The sequence below is a fragment of the Tenrec ecaudatus genome, chromosome 17, assembly GCF_050624435.1.
Source record: "Tenrec ecaudatus isolate mTenEca1 chromosome 17, mTenEca1.hap1, whole genome shotgun sequence".
Classification (NCBI taxonomy): Eukaryota; Metazoa; Chordata; class Mammalia; order Afrosoricida; family Tenrecidae; genus Tenrec; species Tenrec ecaudatus.
This window is the reverse complement of record NC_134546.1, coordinates 47,498,373-47,522,331: the sequence shown is the minus strand read 5'-3', so window position 1 is coordinate 47,522,331 and position 23,959 is coordinate 47,498,373. Positions and strand designations below refer to the sequence as shown.

Here is a 23,959-nt window from a genome sequence, read left to right as displayed (position 1 = left end):
ATTTGTTAATGCGTGTTTAATTTATTATGCTCACAAACTGTGTGGATAAACTTATCTTTGAGAGATGTCATGCTTTCTTGAGGTAAGGTCAAACTTATTGTTCTTTTAGTGATATTACTGAAGAAATCACACAGTGTTTTGAAAAAGAACAAGACACTTAATGTTTACAAGGAGATTAATGTTGACAATACTTACTCTAAAGAAACCACATAAGAAAAATTGTATTAGATGGCATGTAAAGTTTTATTAACAATGTGACACTGTGTTTTTCATTCTTTTGATTATGGCAATACAAAATTTATTGAATAACTTGTATACCATATATACTCGTGGTATAAGCTGAGGTTTTCAGCACAAAAAAATGTGCTAAAAAACTGGAGTTCAGCTTATACATGGGTCAGTGGTACCCCAGCAAGGTGTAACATCTCATTGAGCTCCCCCTGCCCGTACCCCCCAGGTAATGGGATGAGTGCCCGTTATCTCGTGGGTGATTGCTGTTTCTCTGTTGTTCATTCAAAGCCCCGCTGACACTGCAGGGCTTTGAATGTTTGTTTACTCACATCTAACCAATCAGAGCTGTCCTATGACGTGGACGGCTCCAATTTGCAGAAGCACCCATAGTGATTCACTTACGCCGGCAGTTGAACTGGTAAGGATGTGTCTGTGCTCCGTCTCTTCCCTCTGGTCTCTGTTAATTCATATCCTGCACTTTCCACCATAGGCTTGTACTCGAGTCAATTGGTTTTTCTGGTTTCCCAGGTAATAATTAGGTACCTCGGCTTATACTCAGGTCGGCTTATATTCGAATATATATTCTTTTATTTTGTGATGTTTGAGAGGCAAAAAAACACTAAATGGTTTTGTCACACACAGAACATAATTGTATGTATAGACACCCTAAAATCTCTTGCCATCACTGTTTTTCCAATCACAGTATGTCTGGTAAACCATGCAGTGCAATCTATTAAATGTGCTCCTTCACTTTCCAAGGTTTGTTTACCTGTGTGATGAACAGAATGTGTTTCTTAGAAGGACGTCAAAGACAATGTGCTTTCAATAAATATTGTCAGAGAGAACACTGAATGTGTATTTGGAACATTACCCTTCTTATACCCTAAAGGTTATTTGTGAAAGCCTCTTTTACTTTCTTGTGCTCACAAGCTGTGAGGATAATAGTTGTCTTTGAGAAATATCTTTTCTTGAGATGAGGTGAAATGTACTGCGCTTTTAGAAGAAAGCACAATGTCATTGAAGAAAGTACATATTATTTGGGCTAATAACAGAAGGCACTTTATATTTACAGGAGATTAATGTTCCCAATAATCACTGTAAAAAAGTAATGTGAGACAAGTGTATTGGATAACATGTAAAATACTATTAGCAGCATGTTTGAAAAGGAGAAACATAAAATTGTTTTCTCATGCTCAGAGTGCACTGGCACATTTCCCTACTTTCCTTTAAATGCAAATCAAGAATCTTTTGTCATTACTCTGTGTAGACAGGGTTCTGTAGAGAAACAAAACCAGGACACTTATGATTTTATACCTAGATAGATACAACATCAGAAATAAACAGAGCAGCACACAGAGCAGTATAAATGGCCCAGTTCAACTCACTTCCACGAGACAGTTAATACGCTGCAGTCCTTCAGCTCACGAGGGTTGCTGGGTGCAATTCCAGTAAGCAGGCAGCTGAGTCTTCCGTAGAACAATACAGGCAATCTGGCCACAGGCAGCAAACAGCAGGGCAGGTCATCAACAGTCAGACAGATGACAGGGTCTGACAGTCCCTAGCTCAAGTGATATATACATCAGCAGTGTGGTGAAGCAGGTGTTGAAGGAACCTCAAACATAGTCCACAGGTCGGGAGTCCCACAAGTAGTGTAGCTCATAAGTTGAGGCAGAGAACTAGCTAAGGTATCCACACTGGTCCGAACATCAAAAAGCAAGAGGGAAAGGTGAGGCTCACCAAGCCATTTATCTCTTGGCCCTTCAATTAAACTGCAATCTTATTAACCCCACATGTGTTTATTAGCCAGGTTGGCATAATAATCCTACCTATCACAACTCTTTTTCCACACACTATGTTTAGAGACCTGATCTATTGGAGAATTGTAATGTGTTTCTTGAAAGAAATATAATTGTGCTTAGAGCGCCATCATTCAAGAAAGAAAACATTGTTTCCTTATTCACAGTATACACAGGGGACATTGGCTTATATATAAAATTGTTTCACTCTGAACTCAAGCTCCAGAGGGAAAAACACCTAATGGTTTTGTGACACTCAGCATTTATGAAGTTTGTTTACTATATAAATACTGATTTGTTTGTTTCCAAGGTTTGCTTACTATAAAAATACTGAAATCTCTTGACATGACTCTTCTCTATTTGCAATGTATTTTGAAAATGTCCTGTGTGATAAATGTTATGCATTTTTAAAAAGGAAGAAAAGGTATCATGCTTTCAATGTTGTCCAAGAAAAACTGAATATATGTTGGGAACATTCAAGTCCTCTTAAGCTCGTAATGCATTTGTAAAAGCTGATGTTACTTTCTCGTGCTCACAAACTATTTGCAAACTATTATATCCTATAATAATATAGATTCACACCTCCCTCATCACATGTGCACCCTCAGGCCTGGAGGAGCAGGAGAAGCCTGGAGATACTCATGGGGGCTGTAGAACCAGGGTGGATGCCCTGCATTTGATACTTTCCTATTGCCCTCCAAAGTAACACCTTACTGTCTACCCTCTGTCTACACGCTGCTATCTACATCTACTATTAGTGCCTCACATCTATGATGACAAAAATGAAACATTTCCAGAAAAAAGCAGAAATGTCATTCTTTCTTGAGATGAAGTCAAGCTTACCATGCTTTTATTGCTGTCTTAGAAGAAAGTACACAGTTTGGAAAATAAATGGTACTTTATCTTTATGAGGTGATTAATGTTCTCAATACATATTACAAGAAGCAATGTAAGACAAAGTAACATGAAAATCCTATTAACTTGTCGTATATGCAAAGAAGAAACACTTGATAATTTTCTCCAACACAAATTGTACTCGACTCAAATTGCACTCGACACTTTCGCTGCTTTCTTTGAAATGCACACCACGAATCTTACCGTGATGCTTTTTCATACTCATTCTGTTTAGAAAACTTCTATTTGAGAAATGCAATGTATTTCTGGAAGGGAAATAAAATTGTGCACTTAGCACGATCTTACGAGCAGGTGACCATTGTTTTCATATTCACAGTACTTATTATTACATAGCATGTATTACAGACATTACTGCATTTAGAAACACAAAGTGCTCTTTGTTCTTTTGATTACAGGGTCTATTGGATAACTTGTAAAATTCTTTTACTTGGACGTGTCTTAGAGACTTTCTGGAGTTTGCTTTCTATATGTACATGCTGAGCTCTCTTCATATTCCTGTTCTCCACTCACAGTGTTTTTGAAAATGACCTGTTCTCACATTCTCACTTGTGACTGGATTTCCTATGAACACATCTTCCACAGTTCTCAGTCAGTCAGTCTTTCGTGCCTACAGTGAAGTAGAGATTCAGAGCACCAGAGTCAGCTAGGGCCACTTTCCAATGAAACCTGGATTGCATCAGCCGGAAACACCTTTCTACTGCCCAAAGCCACATTTTCTTGTGTTTTTAGAGTCATCTCCCTGTGTGAGCACAGTACACCCTTGTTACGGAACTGTGTTGAAGTTCTAACGCTTGTACATGAGACTATGACATTATTTGCAAATTATTATATCCTATAGTAATATAGAGTCACACCTCCCTGATCACATGTGCACCCTCAGGCCTGGAGAAGCAGGAGAAACCTGGAGATACTCATGGGGGCTGTAGAACCAGGGTGGACGCCTTGCATTTGATGCTTTCCTATTGCCCTCCAAAGTAACACCTTACTGTCTACCCTCTGTCTACATGCTGCTATCTACATCTATTATTGGTGCCTCACTATCTATGATGACAAAAATAAAACATTTCTAGAAAAAAACAGAAATGAAGGTAATTTGTAAAAACTGATTACCCTGATAAGAAATGCTCAAAGAACCAACAATGGCAGACAACAATCTAAGATTAAAACCCATGACTACACCACCCAGAAGCCAACCTAGATACAAACCCAGGCCAAGCCTACTGCTATCAAGTTAATTCCAATTCACAGCAACCTCAGTGGGTCTTCCAAGGCTGTCAATCTTTACAAGGGCAAATGGCCTCATCTTTCTGCCCCAATTAGGGACCTACAAACTAGGAAACAAGAGACATCAGTTTGTCTCAAAATGATGACAATTAAAAAGCAAAAGGGGGAAAACTTCACATGTAGAAGTCAAGTTGATATGAAGACAGAACAAACTCTTAAATTTGTGGAAATAATAATGTTACAGGGTAATCTCAATGAAAATTAATAAGCTTTCTTTAAAAAAATGAGGTAGTTAGTTTATTGTGCAACCTGGATGATAAACACATGTGGTGTTAATAAGATAGCAGTTTAATTGAAGGGCAGAGGGATAAATGGCTCAGTGAGCCTCGTCTTTCTCATTCTCAGGTACAGCTGATGCAGCCCTGGGTGCAGGAGCAGCCATGTGGAGACTCCTGCCAGCGCTGAGATGCTTACACATTCACTGACTTGGCTTTGGTCCTGTAATCGGCATCATTGCATCTGTTTTGGGGGATGGAGGAGGACTTTGTGGATTGGTGTCGGGCATATGGGCTAATGTTGAACCTGTGGGTTTGGCCAGCACTGAGTTGGGATGTTTTCTTGATGTGCACTTACCCTTTAAATAAAAATCTCTCTTATCCATATGAGTTTCTGTGTATTTGTTTCTCTGATGTACCCAGACTAACCCAGAAAATAAAGTCAGAAAGAGTCAGCAAACACGGAAACAAATGCCACAAATAAAATGAACTCAGTAGATAAAAAATAACCAAGACGCCATCAACACCACACACACACACACACACACACCACAATAAAATGACAGCAGCACATTTATAACTACCATTAATTACACTGAATGTAATGGATTAAATGCACCAGTCAAGAGCTAGATCAACAGAATCGATAAAGAAACAGAATCCACCAAAATGCACCTAACAGAGACACACTTTAGATACAAATGCAAAAACAAGCTGAAAATCAAAGGATGGGAAAACATAACAAGCAAACGGTAGTCAAAAAGAGCACAAATGGCAACACAATCAGCCAACTTCATAGGTGTACACAGAATACTCCATTAAACACCATCACAATATACATTCTTTTCCAGCACACATGGAATATTCTCCAGAATAGACCATGTGCCGGGCCACAAAGAGAGTGTCATTTTAAAATATTAAAATACTACAAAGTATCTTTTCAGTTCACAATGGTCTTAAATAAATCCAATGAAGCATAAGTATATGAAGGGGTACTCCGCCCCGCCCCCCCCAAATGGAAAAAAGCTCTGTTGGGAGGAGCTTTTGTAGTATGCATTTTCCTGCTAGGTGAGCATTGAGCATCTTGCTCTGAGTGAGGGCATCCAGTGGCTTTTCCTGGGAAGGTTCTCTCTGGTCACAGTGAGTTTTCTTTTCATAAGATCAGTTTCACTCGAACCTCATTTGTGTGTGTGTGTGTGTGTGTGTGTGTGATGGCCAATTTAAGAGAACAGTATGCAATTATGAAATTTTATTTCTGGCTGATGAAAAATGCTGCAGAAACTGGTGTGATGGTGCACACAGCTTACAAGGACAGTGCTATGGGAAAAACTCAAGTGTACGAGTGGTTTTCTCATTTCAAAAAAGGTGAAACATCAATTCATGACAAACCCTGTTCTGGATATCCATCAACTTCCCAAACGGACAAAAATGTTGCCTCATAGTGCATTTGGAGTTTGCTCCATCCAGTCAGACTGTTAATCAAGCTTTCTACTTAGACATTCTGAAAAGATAGCATAACAGTGTGTGACCAAAAAGGCCTGAGTTGTGGCAGACGGGAGACTGGCTTTGTCACAAGACCTGGTCTAGCAGCCATCTCAGTGTGCCAGTTTTTGTCAAAAACCAGAATGACTTTCTTGCCCCGTGCACCTTACTCACCTGACCTTACTCCCTGTGACTTCTTTTTGTTTCTGCAAATGAAATTGTACTGATTTTGCAGAAAACCAATGACATTTGAGATATAAAAGAATGGAGTGGGTGTGGATGAAGGGGAAGATAGAGATCTTGTAGAAATTTCCAAGGCACTCATAAAATGGAAGCTAGAGTCATCCTCAGAGCAAAAGGAGACTCCATAGAACCAGTGCGCTGAATTGGATCTCTGGTCTACTAAAATGTAAAGAAATACATGTATGTTCATTAAAGCCACCACCTGTGACATTTCTGTTCTTGGAGCACCTAGAGACTAAGATGCATAGACAGGATCCTTCTTTCACAAATCACTGAGGACGCCGAATTCACTTTCAGTTTGTCTCTTAACAACATGTGGCTATGTTGTAGTGGAGTTTTCAGTTGGGTTGCTGACAGCCATGTCAGCAGCTTGAAACCACCAGCCACTTTTGGGGGAAAGATGAGCCTTTCTACTCCCGTAAAGATTGACAGTCTCAGAAACCAATAGGGGCAGTTCTACTCGATCCTACAAGATCGCTATGACGCAAACGACTTGATGATAGTGAATTAGAGAAGAATTTGACTAACCTACACTGGCTGTTGTAACTTATACTGTTTAGTCTATTTTCATCATATTGCTTCCGGCATCAGTGTCTCCCCCCTTTTTTGTCACCCACAGTCTGGATGCTATTTTCTGTTTTGTTATCTTCTCCTGTGTGTGGGAAAACACAATGGACAACTCGCTCCAAAATGGGGCTAGAACTGCAGGTGGGGAGGCTACCATTTACAATACAGCACACAATCCAGGACTGTGGTTAAAAGGGACATATTAAGTAATTAACTATACTGCAGAGGTCCTGAATATCTGGCAGGGACAGCGGCCAACTTTGTCATCCTGATCTGCCCCATCATGAGCTGTTATCTGGCCCACCTGGTCAAAAAGCTGGGGCATATGTAGCTGCAATCTGTCATCAAATGGAAATAATGTCTAAGATGCCATGTTCAAGAAAACCCAAAAGACAGAATGTTGTATGACCAGTAGGTTTCCTCAGATCCTTTGAGATATGTTTCTGTTTGTATTGCCTCCTCTTCCTCCATTTACATCCATGTCCTCATGGGAAATTTATTATGACTACAGGGCTGTACAGGAGCTTTGGTGGCACACCAAATTGTTTACACCTGGAGACACTGGGAATGTCTTGAGGCATTTCATGGAGGGGGTAGAGACTACAGCTAAATGTCCTACAATGCACAGGACACACTTTCCCTCACTCCTTTGCATCAAAGAATTATCTCCCCTAAATATCAATAGTTCTGAGATGGAGAAACTCCAAATAAAAATAAGTGATAAACCTTTTGACTGAATAGTCAAAAATTTGGAAAGAACAGGGTTACAGGACAAGGAGAGGTGGAAAACCATATGTGGAAGAATCTCTTAGAATGTGCATGGAACATGGGATATTTTCATTCCATGTTTATGTTTACCAAAAGTATTCAGTGTAGAAGAGGCTCTCAATAAATCACCCGGATAAGATGCAATGTTCCCTGGGGATACTCTCCAAGTCTCTTACTAGCCAACCAATCTTTGATCAGTGGGTATATGTACAAAATGATCATGGTGGCAAGAACAGAGGGCGCTATGGCGAGTGCAACCACATGGCTTTCCCTTCACCCAGGTTGTTCTGGAGCCTGTCACTACTGACTAGCTAACTTCTGACAGTAGAGACCAAAGCTAAGTCTCATGTTTTCAAGCATAGAGTGACAGCAGAAGCAGACGTGCCTGGTATTCGTTAACTTTTACACTGATCCCAGATGTGTGGAGCTCTAACGTATCCCACAGGTCAGTTACGGTTATTTCTTCTCCTTTTACCAGTCATGTGGATTTCTTGCTAATCTACCTCTCTGGCACTCCTGCCAGACAGTGATACCTTCTTGGGCATGATGATGCAGTATAAACCTAGTAAACAAGCACAGATTCCTCCTACTCCAGGTAAACCTGAGTGAGAGTCTTGACTTTGCTATTTATCTCAGAAAATATTACTTTTCTCATCTATATAAAGGGAATTTTGATTCCAATTTATAAGACTGTTGTGCAGACTGGATCCCACAATGCACAGATCATGCCAAATATGGCACAAAACACATGGAAGGCGGTCAGGACCAGCGCTTTCGCCATTACCACAGCCATCTACTTCATCATCAACTATATCATCATCGTCATCTTCATCATTTACAATATCACCACCATAATTTAAATTGTCATTATCACCATCATCTATATATCCACCATCAGCCTCATACCCAGCACAGGGCAAGCACATACGAGATCCTCAATAGGTAGTTGTGACTGAATCCTGGGGGCATTGGACCTCTTTTGAGACAAGCCTACTACAATGGTCCCTGCCCTAAGTTTAAGGCAGGAAGCTGCTGTTTTCATTTGCTTCTATAGATGTAATGCCTCTCATCCATAGAAAAAATGCACAAATAAAAATTCATGTTAGAACACTTACGTTCTATGCCGCCAGATATTTTCCTCTTGTTACTACTGAAATCTGGCAAGTACATGTTAAGGAAATTCCAATTCAGTTTTAATTCAGATGTAAAATGTCATGGTCATTTTGAAAAGGCCATGAGGAAACTCGTTAGAAGAACATCTTTTAAAAAATTATTGTTTTAAGCTGGGGTGAATTCCTAATGATGTCTCTTCTTTGTCCATAAAGCTTTTCTTATGTAATATCTTACCAAGAATGTAGAATGTGCAAATAATTGAATCAGCCAATACTTTACAAATATGCTAATTTTATTGAATAGGTATTAAAGCTTCTCTCTGTGTCAAATAATAGAGAAGCCATGTCACACAGATTAGCTATTTTTGCTTGAAATAATCTTTCATAAATGAAAGAAATTAAATACATTTCTTCTATTAAAAGTGCAATAGTCATTACTGGAGGTTTTCCAAAATGAAAGCAAAAGTTACTATGTATTGCGAATTGGTTTAATGCTTTTATACTTCAAAAAGTAATGAACCAATCACTAGAGACAGCTCTTACAATGGGTTCCCTCTTCAGTAATGGTCAGATTGAAAAGAATATTTGAAATGCATCAGAATAACAGGTAGAAGGGGCTTGGGACAACTTTTTCAAAGTAATACTATTTATGATCCATGTTTACCTCAGTGTTTCCCTTTTCCGCAGTACGGAGAAAACAAAGTGACATACGAAAACCAGGTAAACTACAAAAGCACGAACCAAACCAAAAAGGGAAAGGCAAAGAACAGCCTACTGACATTCACTGGCTTGCACAGGACAAAACCACGTTCAAGGGAACATAGCAAAGATAGGGTATGGATGGAAAATATAGGGTATGGGCAGGGCTTTGTTTTATTTAAAAAAAACAAGCCTTTAAAACAACCTTCAGTTAAAATGACTGAAATTTACTAAAACATCATGAGCTAAAACTGTGCTCACAGACAAACCATTGGACCAGTTGCCACGAAGCTTAGAGTAAGCCCATGCCTTGATATTTATTTCTGTCCTGGAGTTTGGGGTCTCCAATCTGGGAGCGGGGCACAAGTCTATTTTGAATCCTGCTGTCAGGAAGAGAGTTGGGAATCTGCCATTTTGTATGAGACTCAAGGCATGGCTGATTTGGTTGCAAGTGGGAATGGAGACCAGCCCCGCCGCCCCCGTATCAGTCAAATCAAGTGTTTAGATTTTATTCCATGCTAATAGTTAAGATGTGTGCCCAGACAGAGAACAACTTCCAGGAGAGAAAGTCTCTTACTCACTCTCACTGCCATCGAACCGATGCCGACTCACAGCCAGCCTAGAGGTCAGGGTAGAACTGCCCTTGTGAGTTTCCGAGACTGTAACTGGTTACAGGAGGAGAAAGCCCTGGTTTTCTTCCCTTGTTCACGTAGAAGGGTAGAAAGTGCTTGTTAATGCAGCCTGGTAGGGCAGCAATGAAAGGACAAGTATTTCAAAATTCAAACAGAGGGATGCTTGTGGGTGCCTCTCCTGCTGATGCCACGTCCTCCAAGTGGAGAACTGGGGTTGGGGGAGGTTGTCAGGAGGGCAACCTCAGCCCCACTCATGGGATTCCCAAAAATATAGCAGTCAGAGAAATGATAGGCAACCCAAGCAAGGGTGAAACAGTGGGCGAGGCCTTTTAATCAGCCAACAGTAGGACAAAGGTCCCATAAGAAGCTTATAACAGTATTTTGCCAGCAACACTTAGAGGAAAACACATTTGGCCAAAGGACCGGGGAGTAAACACCAAAGTTCAGCAGTTGTAGGGAGAATAGAACCAGGCAGGAAGAGACATCCCTTGTGGTCACACTAGTAAGAAAAGGGGTAGAATATTCAGGTGGGGAAATTGCCCCAAAGCTGCTGTCAGCACTGGAGGCCACCATCATGGGCTTGGACCCTACAGGGCGGTGCTGTCCGGTACTGTGATGTCCTGGCTCTGTCCTGCCAGTGCACGTTTGGCAACCGATAGGAAGACCAGGTGGCATTGGCTTCTTGATCCTGCCACATTTCATGCTGTCGGCACAGTCGCCCAAACCTTCACTGTTAGCCATCCCTCCCCTTCCGTGCTTGGTGCCAGGAGAACAGATCTCCCTGGTCATCAAATGGGCTTTACTTTTTCTTTGGGACTGTGCTATCTTGCAGAAGGTGGATTATCTCCTAGGGAAGTGTGTGAAGGTTGAGGGCCACCGACAAAGGATTTTCTGGAAGGGTTCGGATCCATAAGGAAGGAGCGCTTGGAAACATGTGGTGAGAGCTCATCTTAGTGAGCCTACCCACAAGAGCCTTAACTTTTTCTTGGCAAACACTTGAGTCTCCCCTCTTGGGGTGAGGCCAGCCCTGGACAATGGTGCACTTCCAGAGATATACCACTGCCCACTTTCACATCGCCATAATGATCCCATAAGAATGTAGGTAGAGAAGAAAGTGGCTACTTTATCAGCTAAAAGTCTCATCTTTAGACATAATAAAATCATCATAATATCTATGACATGACTGATCTCAGTTTCTTCCTTCAACAAGTATTTTATAAAGTGCCGTGTGTGTGTGTGTGTGTGTGTGTGTGTGTCAGGCACTCTTGTAGACATCAGGATTACAAAAGTGAGCAAATCACACACACACAAAACCCTGCTCTCAAGGAGCTTACATTCTACAGGACAAGTGGAAAATGGAAAATAATGGTCACAAGTTAGTGACTCAGATGGTGAGGCCAAAGAGGTTGATGGGGTGGGAGGGTGAGAAATGTTGCCATTTTAAATAAAGAAGTCAGCGAGGGCCTCCTTGAAAAGGTGCCATTTGAGTTAAGAAGTCTGGCAAATGGGAGGGAACAGAATATCCCAGGCGGTGTGAGAACCTTGAGGCAGGGGTGTTTGGGGCCTGGAGAGAAGGTGGGAGGCTAAGTGGTTGACAAGAAGTTTGAGATGCATGTATGGAGTAGTCTTTGTAAAGATGTTGGCTTCTCCTCTAAGTTGAGAAAGTTGTTCCTTAATGTCTACAGACATATTCTGAAACAGCTAGTTTCACTAACCTATTTTTATTAAATAAAGGAGTCGCTTTGGCCTTGAGCAAATTCAGATTATAATTTAAAACCAACTGGTTTTACGTATCGTACATTAAGTGATTTTATATATATATGTTTCAAAAATTTGTGAAAAATGAGTTAAAAGATACATGGAATTTTCCATATATGTTTGCCACATGTAATTTTCATGTATATCTGTTGCTGTGTTCTCTGGGAGGAATAATAAATACAAGTCATGTGCATAATTTCATAGATACATAACTAAGGTTGATGGGGTTTTTTGATTTGTATGAATTAAATAGTAAAAATGCAACTTTCATTTTATTACGCAAAGTAAAGACAGTGCTATTCTTGCACGGTGTAGAATATGTTCACATTGCACAGCTATGAGGGCTTAGTGCAGGGTATCGCTCCTCTCGTCTCTTCTGGATTGGGGAGGAACAAGTTCCCCAAGGATGAGGAGCTAGACCCTTAATAAATGTGTTGGGGAAGGAGCTCCCCAGGAAACCACTGCGAACCACTTCATACACTGCTTTGTACTTCCATGAAGACCCCAAACCGGTCTACCTCGTCTATAATGAGCCCTTTCCTTTGGTGAAGGGTTTGGGGACTTCAGCATGTCTTCTTTATAGGATGAATTCTCCTTGGTCTGTTATTCTGTTGACAAGACAGCGTTCCAGAACATACTGTGCTAATGGAGTTGGGTTCTATAGCCCAGCCGGGCCCTTGTTTTCTTTCATGGTCGCCTGGCTGGAAAGCCAGCATGGGTAGAGTGTGATGTGAATGAAACAAAACTAAAGCTGAGCTGCTGTCATTTCTGTGGAGAGCCACACATAAAGGGGACTGGTAGACTATAAAGCAGAGCGTGTCATCAAGATTACCCCGGGAAGTCGTGCACAGAAGGTCTTCAGAGAGCTATGACATTAAGGCTGTTTGGAAGGGGCTGCCTACTCCTGGGGCTGAGCCCTGGTCGTCTTGACCTTTCTGCTTTGGGCGACTCTGAGGCCTCAGCAGAACCCAGCAGCTTCATGTAAATCTAATAAGGCAGGATTCATGGCTCACTGCAGCTGAAAACAAGCATTTAAAAAATCATTTATTAGAAGTATTAAAAGAAGGAAAATCAAACCACTCTTAAAGAACTTAATTTGTAAAGCCTAAACTGCGATGAGGAAATGGAATCATACCAGAAAGGAACCCGAAGCCTTCAGTCAGTACCATCATCTTTGACTCTAGGTTTCTCAGTAATCATAAAAATCTCATCAAGAATAGCTTCGTAAAATAATTTTTCTTGCACAAATTTCACGCCACTGATAGGTACAGGGCTTTCCCCTTATGAACATGAGATAGATTCTTATAAAAGAGTTTGTGAAATAAGTCTAACAGATTAGAGAAGTATCCATAGCCTCTCCCCCAGAGAATCTAGGGACACAGAGAATCCTTTTATTTTGCATCACTAAACATTAAATAATTTTGGAAAACATTACATTTGTTAAGTAATACATTCAAACTCCCTGAAAATCCACTTGAGCTCACTGGGTAGTAATATGTAAGAAAAAAATCCACAGTCACTTAATGAATATGAAGTTCTTCATTTGAGAAGAGAGGTGCAGTGACAAAGTCCACGAACAGGAAAAAACAAAAACCAAAATACTATCAAGCTTTCAGTTAAAAAGGATTTATGAATTCTTACCTTCTGAAAGAATTTAGACAAATGATAAAAAAAAAACATTTAAACCTGAGAGCCCATTGTGGATCTCCTTCCAGTCTAATGCTAACCTTCCATGGGCTACCCTGTGATAACAAGGACATAAAATATTGCTCTGTGGCTTATTCTGAAAATCATATAAAAATAATTTCTATAGTACAGTTTAAATTTGACTTGTAAAATTTTAATGTAACACAGCATAAAATCTACAAACAAAATAATACACTTAAAACACCTTCATTTAATAATGAGTATTATATTTAAAAATCATATTGCCACATAACAGTTTTATAGGAGATGTATGAAGAAAATTACTGAAATATCCCCCACAGGAGTGGTTGAGTGGTTATGCGTTGGGCTGCAACTCACAAGGTCAGCAGTTCGAAACCACCAGCCACTCTGCAGGAGAAAGATGACACTTTCTACTCAGGTAGAGTTACAGTCTTAGAAATCCACACAGTTCTACCCTGCCCTATAGGGTGACTATGAGTTGGAATTGACTGGATGGCAGTGAATTTTGGTTTCAACATGTTAGAAAAGCCTTGGATCTTTCTGGAACTTACTGTTGCTAAGAGGCATCTGTCATTTTCAGAAAGGGAAATCTGGCAGGGAGCCTCTGATGACAGTGGGGATGCTGCTCTGGTGAGACTGGCTGCCTTTCTAGACTTAAGGTGCACTATCTTCTCTTTTTCTATTATCCCACAAATGGTTCCCCCAAAGACTAAGGATTCTATTGCTCCAAAAATGGTTCTCTAAAAGACGAAGGTTTCCCTGGGACGAAGTACAAATGGCTAAGTGTTTGTGTACTAACTGAAATGTCAGTGGTTCAAATATACCCAGAGGCTCCTTAGAAGAAAGGTCATAGTTTTTGAAAACTCATGAAAGGCAGTTTATTCTGACACACATAAGATAACCAGGAGAAATTATTAACTTGATGGTAACTGATTTGGTTTTTATTAGTTTTGGAACAACACAGCAGATTTTAAGTTTCTGTCCATCTGCTGAAGAGTTCTGAACAACAGAGTGTGTTGTTGATGCACAGAACGTGTAAATTTGTAAATTCAATGTTAACAATAGGCTCCCCACTTTAAAAAAAACACAAACCAACAAAAAACTGTTAGAGGGAGGAAGGATCTAGATTTTTCACAAAAGATAATGGTTATTTTTAACCAGTGTGGTCAGGGCTATAATGTGTCAGCCTGGAGCAGGCACCACCAGGTGTGGCCAAATCCAGCCTGAGTCATGGTTGAGTACTTGGGGTCCTTACATGGTGAGATGGACCCACACTGTGTTAGGGGTTGAATCTTAAGTTCTTGTTACATAGTTGTCAACACAGGCGTGAGGGTGAAAATTTACTCGGAAACTCAGGTCACTGCTTTTAGATAGTATTACACTGCCTTTGGGGGAAGGCTTTTCCTTCCGTACAATGGGTAGGGTTGTTGTTGTTTTTTGATTGCTTTGTAAATTTATTTTTTAAAAATTCTCAGGAAGTATGAGAAAGAGACAATAGTTCATAGCCAATTTTGGAAATTTCTGGTTGACTGTTTTACAAATATTTTAAACAAATAGGACTTGGCTTTATACTTCCTCAACTTCTTGTGCATATGAATTTGACTTGAGTACACACGTAAACCTTTTAAGACGGTTTAACTTCTACGTGTGGGGTGGATGAAGGGGTCTGCACTTGAAGCAAGACTCTCTCTGACCCCACAGCTTTGGTTGGTAAAACAGTCAATCCTTATGACATGAATCAGTCCAAAGAATGACAGCAACCTTCTTGATGAAAGACATTTAAAAAAAATACCTTTTTTTCCTGAGTAAAAAAGAAATCCCAGGTTTATGAGGGACATGTTAGTAATTACCACACATTGAAAATATTGTTCAATGTGAAAAATAAAGCTTTCAAAACGTTCTTAAAGACTCTATTTAATAAAGGTTCTCTTAAATAATTTTAAGGGCCCACCTATGTAAAACTTGAATAAATTATGGAAAGCTCCCTGGACTGTGGAGTAATTAAAAAAGGAATTATAAGAAATATTTTTTATTATAATTCTTTAAACAAGTAAAAATAAATCCATTCTTTTTTTTGTTTTGTTTTTTTGCTGTTGCTGTTCTTTACATTCGGGGAAAGCAGCCTTTTTGGAAAAGGACGAGATGGCTCCAATGATGAGATGTTCTACCTCCTGCACTTTCTGAGGATACGCTGGCAATGCTGGTCATCTTCCTTCCTTTTTAGGATTACTAGAGGTGATGCTAAGGCTTGCACAGATTTTTGAAATACGTTAATAATGATTTTACCATCTTCTCTGTATTCCTTGGAAACAAGATTTTTCCTTAGGGAGACAGGTTTTTAGCTCCTCAGTGTCCTTAGCCAAGAGCAAGAGGCCCCAGGAGACAGAGACTGAATATTGCTGCTCTAAGCATGGTGGCAAAGGACACGTTTATTTCCCTCAAGAAATATAGGAGGCACCAAGGGGGGGGGGCTCCGACAATGGAGCCACAGGGGAGGCCCTGCCTGCACACTGGGAGTGGGACCCTTTCACTCCACTACCCTAGGCAGACTGGAGGGGACGCTGAGGCTGGGGTTCTTTCGTTCTCCACTTTCTTGTAGCCCATTTAGAAAGAGGAGTGTGTGGGTTCCCAAGCAGCGGAGTGGGGGCTCACACAGCAGCCATTCATCCCTCTCTCCCTGAGCATCGGGTGCTGTCTGTGCTCTTTGGGAGCCCTCCATTAAGAATTTCCTGTGAAAAAGTCTTCAAAGGAGACGTGGGCAAGCGCTCATCTTTGCTCCTCTATGGGAAACTCCTACGAGTCTTGCTTTTAGAATCCAAATTGTTTTTAGGAAGCTCTTGTCAGTGGAAAACTGTCTTGCCCCCTGCCCACCCGCCTTCTCTCACCACCCTAGCAGTCAGTACATCTCACCAGGCCCTGAGAGGTAGGTTTTAAGTTTCTCATTCTATGGTGCCTGTGGCTTTGATGGCAGTGTGAATGTTGTTTAGCCCGACGGCTGTAGGAAGAGGTTTGGCTAATGAGATGGTGCTGTATATTCCTAAGGGGCCACAGGAAACCGCATAGCTTCAGAGGGTGGCTGATCTCCTTTCTCCTTTCCTTAAAGGAGTGGGTGTGGAGGGTGGGATAGGGTTATAGGGTGAAAGGGAGGCTGCAGCAGAGCCTTAGCCACAAGTCCTCGGTTGTTGGTCTATGATATATACCCTTGGATGGTACCAAGTGCCTGAAAGAGACCACTTCAGTCGCTAGGTTAGGAAAAACAAGGCAAAACCAAAAAGCATGGAAAACATCCCCTTCTAAAAACAAAGGGCTGCAAATTTATTTCTTATTTTTTTTTGAGGAACAAAAATACTCTGGCAATGGCTATTGAGTTTCCACAGGTACGAGGCAGAGGCTGGACTCACACGTCCCACATCCCACAGTATGACTTGTTTCCTATCCGTCTACTACCTGAGTGGTGTCAGTGTAGGTTCAGGCACCATTAGGAACGTTTGACCAAACACATACACAGCAGTGACAGAGAAGTCATTGGGCTTCTAGTTGACCAGGGTCGGTAGAAAAGACACATACAGAATGGACAAGGGACCCCGTGTGCTGGGAGCCGGGCCGGGGCGCGCTCAGGGCCGGGGCTCGCGGGCCTCGCGCCGCCGCCGCAGCTCCTCGCGGTAGCAGTAGGAGCAGTAGTGCTCGGTCTCTGCGCGGCCGTAGAAGGCGCAGTTCTCCCGCAGGCAGCGCCGCTGCGCCGGGTCGGGCCCCGCTCGGCCGCCCTCGCCGCTGGACCAGGCCGCCGGCGGGGCGTCGGCGTCGGCGTATTCCAGGCAGTCGCGGGACGCGCCGAAGCCGTCGGGGTACGTCTGCGACTTGTGCTCGGCGCCCACGGCCGCCGCGCAGGGCAGGGGCCGGGGCAGGCTGCGCGCCAGCGACTCCACCGTGTTGATGGTGCGCAGGGCGGCCGCCCGCCCGGGGCTGTAGCTCTGCGACGACAGGGAGCGGTTCTGCTGCGGGTACGTGGCGCACGGGCGCAGCGCGCCCACGGCCGGCGCGCACAGCTCCTCGGCCCGCGCGCCCGCGCCCTGCACGTGGATGATGCTCTGGCGCGCAGGCGCCGGGGAGCTGCGGCCCCGCCCCGGGCCGCCCCCCGGGGAGCCCGCCCCGCCCGCAGGCCCCGCCCCCGGCCGCGCGCCCGGCCCCGCCCCCAGACTCGGGCGCTCCTTGAGTTTGAGCACCAGCTGCGTGGGCTGCCGGGGTGGCGGGCCCGGCGAGAAGCACTCGGGCCCCGGCCCGCCCTCGGCCTCCGGGCGCCGTGGGGGCCGCTTGGCTGCGGCGGAGGCGTCCTTGCGCCGCTGCTCCTGCTCGGCGCTGAAGCGCTCCTGCGCGCTCGTCAGGTAGTAGCCGATCATCTCCTCGTGGAACTGGTGCCGGTGGCTGGTGAGCAGCAGGCCGGCAAAGATGAACTTGCGCTCGCCCTGCATGGCGGCCCGCAGGATGTTGAGGCTCAGCTTCACGTCGGTGCTGTACTTCCAGACGTCGCCGCGGGGGGCGCCCCCGCCGCGCTCCGCCGCAGGCGTGCCTGCCGCCTTGTCCGTGGGCGAGGGCAGGCTCTTTTCCTGCGGCGACGTGCTGGCCGCCGTGCCCGACTCCTCTTTGCTGCCCTTTCGAGACTTGGTCTTCTTCTCCTTGACGCGCTCAGGCGCGTCCGTGCTCTTGCCATTGGTGGAGTTGGCGCGGCCCATCTTGCCGTGCACCAGGCCGCCCAGGCCGCCCATGTTCTTTTTCAACTTGATGCCCAGTGTCTTGCTGAAGCTACCCAGCTTGTTGGCGACGGAGTCGGCCCGGGTCTTCTCCTTCTCCTTGCGCTGCTTCTCCTTGTCCTTGTCCTTGCCGTTCTTCCCATGGTTGCTGTCGGAGTTGCTGCACACAGAATCTCGGTCTGAGTCCAGGGAATCTGCCAGCGACTGCACATCCTCGCCTGCGGAGGCCGTGGGCGATTCTGGCTGTGCCAGGGGAGCCTGTGAGAACAGAGTGAGGTGGGAGGGCACGAGATCAGAAGAGAGCTATAAACAAATAGTTCCTTTAAAGGCCTCACCAGCCCTGTCTCCCTGAGCCTATCTATAGGTCCCTTGGTGTCCCAGCTCTGCTTTCTGCAAGTGTGGGGAGGGCCACAAGCAAAGAGCAGCCTGGACCTGGTACTGGTCTGCTTCAATAAGAAAATGTTAGACTGAGGCTGGTAGGGGCTTCTAATCTGTTGGTAGTTATGCTGTTAGAGGTGGGCCTATGCTATTGGCTGGCTTTCTGCTATGTCTTTGGCGAACTCAGGTTGCTGTTCGTCTGGCACAGGCTCTGAATCTGAGTGTGAGCAAGGTGCCGATAGCTCCTGATCCTAAACCCAGTGCCTCCATTCCACGTTAGAGAAAATTCCTGTCCCCAGGCATTCCAGTTCAGGCGAGGCTGCCGTCTAATTACATACCATCGCAGGCTGGCCCCTGCACAACGATGGGAACCTTCAGCTGAAGAAATCCTCTTGCATAAGGTGTCTCCCCTAGAAACATGTTTCCTCTGCTCACTCCAGGAGGAGAAGAGAAACCTTGCCCAAAACCCTCACTGGCTGGATTGTCATGGAAACAGCCCTTCGATTTAATGATGAGAGGACTTCCTCTCTCAAGGTGGCAATGGAGAGTGCTAACTTGTGAGAGATTCTGAAACAGGGCAGATGCTACTGTTTTGAGAAAAGGCCATTCTGGGTGCGGAGGAAACGTCTTAGTGAGCACACACTAGTAATGTAAGCCAGCCAGAGGAGAGCAAAGCTGCTAGGAGACTATGGTCAAGACCAGTGTCTGGGGTGTGCGGAGAGCTGATAGAGGAGGGCAGAGAATTCTGACCCAGTGTCCTAGGGTGCAGGGTAGGGACTCATGTCAGTAGCTGTGTCTAGTAAGCACAGGTACTCCCACTTGAATGGGCTTTATCCAGAGGAAGAGCCTGGGAGATGGCTCACTGCTCTCCCACCTTATTATTTTCACTGTTCCAAGCTCCCAGCAAGTACACACAGTTCTAAGAGAGGATAAGCCTCCTGTTGCCAGGTCACACAGGAGCAAAGGTTGCACAAGACTCCCACCAATGCAATTCCTTCTTGACCATGCCCATCCTTTGATGGGTTTGGAAAGAGCTACCAAGGTCAGATGGACTTGCCATGGACAAAAAGTGCAGGAGTGTATATATGGAAGGGGGATGTGCTAGAGATGTGAGGGAGGAGTGCTGACCTCAGGGGACCGGCCAGGATTTTTTGCTTGGAGCCTACCACTGATGAAGGGACCTCCAAAGTTGTGTGTCAGATTGACAGCTCTTCAGGTCTAGAGTTACTGTCAGCATATCTTACATGGCTGCCAGAGAAGGACCTCCACATCACTACAGATAAAACACTTGCCGGGCACTGGGACAACCAGGTTGGTATGAAGGGTAAGAGGCAGGACCCAGGAGCCAGATCTGGCACGGACTGGATGTGTGACCTAGGTCAATCACTGTGCTTCAGTCTCCCCATGAATAAAATGAGGATATTAGTACCTATCTCTTGGAGCCCTAGGAAGAATATTTACATTAAATCTGAAATATGGGAGTGCAGTGCTGAGCATGTGTGGGGTATTGGTTGTACATACATATGCTCTTCCCTTTCCTCCGGTCATGCCTCTAATAACTCCGTGGAGCTCACTTTAGACTCCCTGGGTAGTGCAAATGATTAGTACATTCAGCTGCTAACCAAAAGATTAGAAGTTCAAGCTCACCCAGAAACACCTCCGAAGAAAGGTCTGGCAATTTAATTCTGAAAAATCATCTCTTGGAAATCCTAGAGAGCACAGTTCTCACACATACATAGGATCCTCATGCAACAGAGTCCGTTTTACTGTAACTGGTATCCCCTACTTTATGAGTTAAGTCGATTATTTGCAAGTGTGTTTCACAAACCCATCCCTTTCCCTGGAAGTTTATTGCTAGCAATATGGAAACATCAGTTGCCCGATGATAACTAAAGGAGACTTGTCTCAGTCTTTGGAAGTGGTGGTGGCACAGACCTTCCTGGGATCGGCTTTATCTCCCCCCACCCCATGCCTGCACCCCTGTCCTTCTAACATACTGTGCAATCATGCTGTTGGTTCCCTAGTTTGCTGAGGATACACACAGTTTATAATTAATTTTGCTTATGGCAGCATCCTGGATCATGTTCTCTTTATACAGAGATAGCCTGTGTTGTGTGTGAGTTGGTTACAGTTTCTTTTCTAACTGGGTGTGACTTATTCCTCTTTTGGCAGAAAATAATGGGGAAAGGCTTTCTGAGTTCATGTGCACACCTGTATGTACTCATGCATGCATGTATGTAAGGGCACTCAAACATGCACAAACATGCTTACCCATGTGTGCACACACGACCAAGTGCAACTGAAGTGCTTCAAGCTAACATTCTGGCAGACTGAATAAGGGAGACCAGTGAGTAGGGGGCTTCCAGCTGCAAGCATGGCTGGGGAAAATCCCATGAGCAAGTGAGTCCTGCCTAGGTGAATGTTTGTGGGCACTGCACCTAGCCAGCCAGGTGCTAAAAGGTTACAACCCCACCACTGGACAGGCTTTCTACATGCCAGGCTCACCCGGGTTTCGGAGGGGATCCGGATCCATGTCACATTCATGTAACTGTGCAAAAGGTTCAGCTTGGCTTCCAGTGACAGGATCAGTCTGGTAAGAGAAGAGTGCATGCATGAAAAGGGCCCAAGCTCCCCTGAGCCTGCCCACCCCATCCTCTCCCAGGATAAGGGAAGAGGCCCAATCCAACCCCTCTTCAGGAAGCCCAAGACCCTACCAGCTCTCCCTGGCTTTGAGACTTGGTTGAGGAGAAACTGGTGAGGGAATATAGGGGGGAGCCTTACTGGGCCAGACGGGCATTGTCGTTGTCATCTTTCCCCCACTCCCAGTCCTTTCCTGGATCCACTGCAAAGTGCAGAGGCAGCAGCTTGTGTTCCGAGTCTGTCAGAGGGATTACAGCTGAAAGAGAAGAGAGATGCAGGTGCGGCTGCTAAGGGCTGGTGACTTGGTTCAGGTTCAGAAAGTGCACAGAGGAGGGGAAACAGCATTTCGAGGCCATGTGTCAGGTTCAAGTAAGTGGAATAGAGGTATACACAAAATATCTGGGCCAGATGGAACATGAAGAGTGTATGTTTTAAATATAATCTGGATATTTTAAGACTGTCCTAGGTATTGATTGTGGGCATCAAAGAGCAGTTAGAGGTGTCAGCCTGGTCTGCTAATAAAATTGAGTATGTCTACAGACTCAGGCAGCAGGGCAAGAAAAGGTGATTACAAATCTGCTATTTCTGAGTAAGCAAGGTCAGGCAGATAGCACGTCATGCCAGGCCACTTGGAAAGTTCGGGAGCATGACAGTGGGGTCTTGATTCAACAACAGAAAAGGGTAAGACATGCAGGGTCAGATAAGGAGGACTGCTTGCTCCAGAACTCATCTTTGCCTTCATTCAAGTTTGATTCATGTGACTATGATATGTATGGACAGGCCTGGGCCCAGGCTTCTGTACCCAGGAAATCCACCTGGGCCTTGCCGATGTGGAGCCCACAATGTACGCAGGTGACAGAGGACACTAAGATAAAGGCACACCTGCTAGTGTGCAGGTTAGGTAGTGGTGAGTAGAGGAGGGTGCTGTCGTGGTAGGGAAGAGTGCTATTTTTAGTGGAGACAAGGGAGCCTTTGAACTTGGAACATTTGAGTGGAGACTGAAATGAGAGACACATGGTTGGCCTTTCAGAGAAGTGTTGATTCTTCACAAAGTCTGCAAAACATCTCAGAACATGGGCAAACCTAGGGAACATTACACTGAATAAAATGAGACAATACTTGAAATAGTCAAGAAAATATTTACACAGAAATAAATGTAAACACCGACGTTTACTGGAGTGGGAGAGGAAGGAGGATGAATCATTAACTAAAGGGTAGACATGTATTTGGTTGGGTGAAGGGAAAGGCTAAATACAGTCAGAGAAAGGCAAAGGGAGACACGGAGTGGCGAAAAATTAAAGGCAGCAAAGGTAAATACTATTACACAATCCTGCAATAACAGCAGTAGTGACAATAGTAATATATCAGTGGATATGTAGACTTAATCGCTAAAAGGTGTGGTTAGGTGAATGGAACTATACTCATGAATATATATATACATTTGACAGACAGTATTCCCATATAAGTATTTATAAGGGAGTTTCAAAAAGCTAATAGAAAAATAGTATTAAAATATAATAGAATATTCCAACAAATACTATGAAACCCCTTCATGTACATGCTTCACATATAACCAGGAATGTAGAGGATACAGTGGGCACAGCTATAATTTTTTCAAATATCTTGAGGGGATGAGTTGTTGAGTCTGGGGGCTTAGAACCCTTGTCTCAAGGAACATCAAGCTCACTTGGCATCACATAATCCTCAAAAATAACATTCTACAACTTACTCTGGTGAGTAGCATCTGCCATCTGAAAAGCTTATGAGTGGTCATCTAAGGTGCAATGATGGGTCTCTGCACTCAGAGCAAAGAGGGTAAAGAAAATCCAAGCTGTCAGGAAACAGCCCCCCAAAATGGGTGTTTTTAGGCTGTTAGGTGCCATCAAGTCGGTTCTGACCCATGTCAACTCTATGCACAACAGAACAAAGTATTCCCCTCCTGCACGAGCCTCACAATTCTTGCTAGGCTCGAGTCCATCATTGCAACCACTGTGTCAATCCATCTCCTTGAGGGCCTTTTTGCTGCCAGTACTTTACCGAGTGCGATGTCCTTCTCCAGGATTTCTCCTGACAATATGTCCATATTGTGCAAGACAAAGGCTTGCTGTCCTTGCCTCTAAGGAGCCTCTGGCTTTATTTCTTCCAAGACAGATTGATTTGTTTTTTTAGCAGTCCATGTCATTTTCTGTGTATTCTCCAGCACCACAATTCAAATGTACCAATTCTTTGATTCTTCTTCAATCTTCCTAATTCAGTGTCCAACTTCCACATGGATATTGAGGCAATTGAAAATACACTGCTTTGGGTTAGGCATACCTTAATCCTCAAAGTATCATCTTGCTTTTCAATACTCTAAAACCCAAGTTTATCTAATACAACATGTCTTTTGATCTCTTGACTGCTGCTTCCATGAGCACTGGTTGTAGATCCAAACAAGACAAAATCACTGACAACTTTAATCTTTTTCCATATTTCATGATGTCACCTATTGGTCCAGTCCTGATGATCTTGGTCTTCATTCATTGGCTTATAATCCATAATGATGACTTCAATCCTTGATCTTCATTAACACGTGCTTCAAGTCTTCCTGACTTTCATCAAGCAAGGTTGTGTCATACCACAGATTGTTCATCGTCCTTCCTCCAATCCTGATACCACACTTTTCTTCATAAATGCTAGCTTCTTTATTTGCTCAGCATACCGATCGAATACGTATGGTGAGAGGATGCAACCCTGATACACACCTTTCCAGATTTTAAACCAGCTTTGTTTGCACAACTGCCTCCTGATCCATTTACAAGTTCCTCAGGAGCACAATGAAGT

The 23,959-nt window shown here is 43.9% G+C and overlaps 1 protein-coding gene across 2 annotated transcripts in view; it reads right to left on the bottom strand.

Annotated features, from left to right (window-relative positions):
* Positions 1-16,661: 16,661 nt before the first annotated feature.
* The window catches only part of OTUD7A (OTU deubiquitinase 7A), a 151,957-nt gene continuing 144,659 nt past the window's right edge, over positions 16,662-23,959 (bottom strand). For both annotated transcript variants that reach the window (XM_075535611.1, XM_075535612.1), the window contains exons 9-11: positions 21,278-21,392; positions 21,002-21,086; positions 16,662-18,376 (exon numbers count right to left, since the gene is read on the bottom strand). In XM_075535611.1, the coding sequence (XP_075391726.1) occupies positions 16,985-18,376; positions 21,002-21,086; positions 21,278-21,392 (1,592 nt within the window). In that variant the 3' untranslated portion in view covers positions 16,662-16,984. The remainder of the gene's footprint in view (positions 18,377-21,001; positions 21,087-21,277; positions 21,393-23,959) is intronic.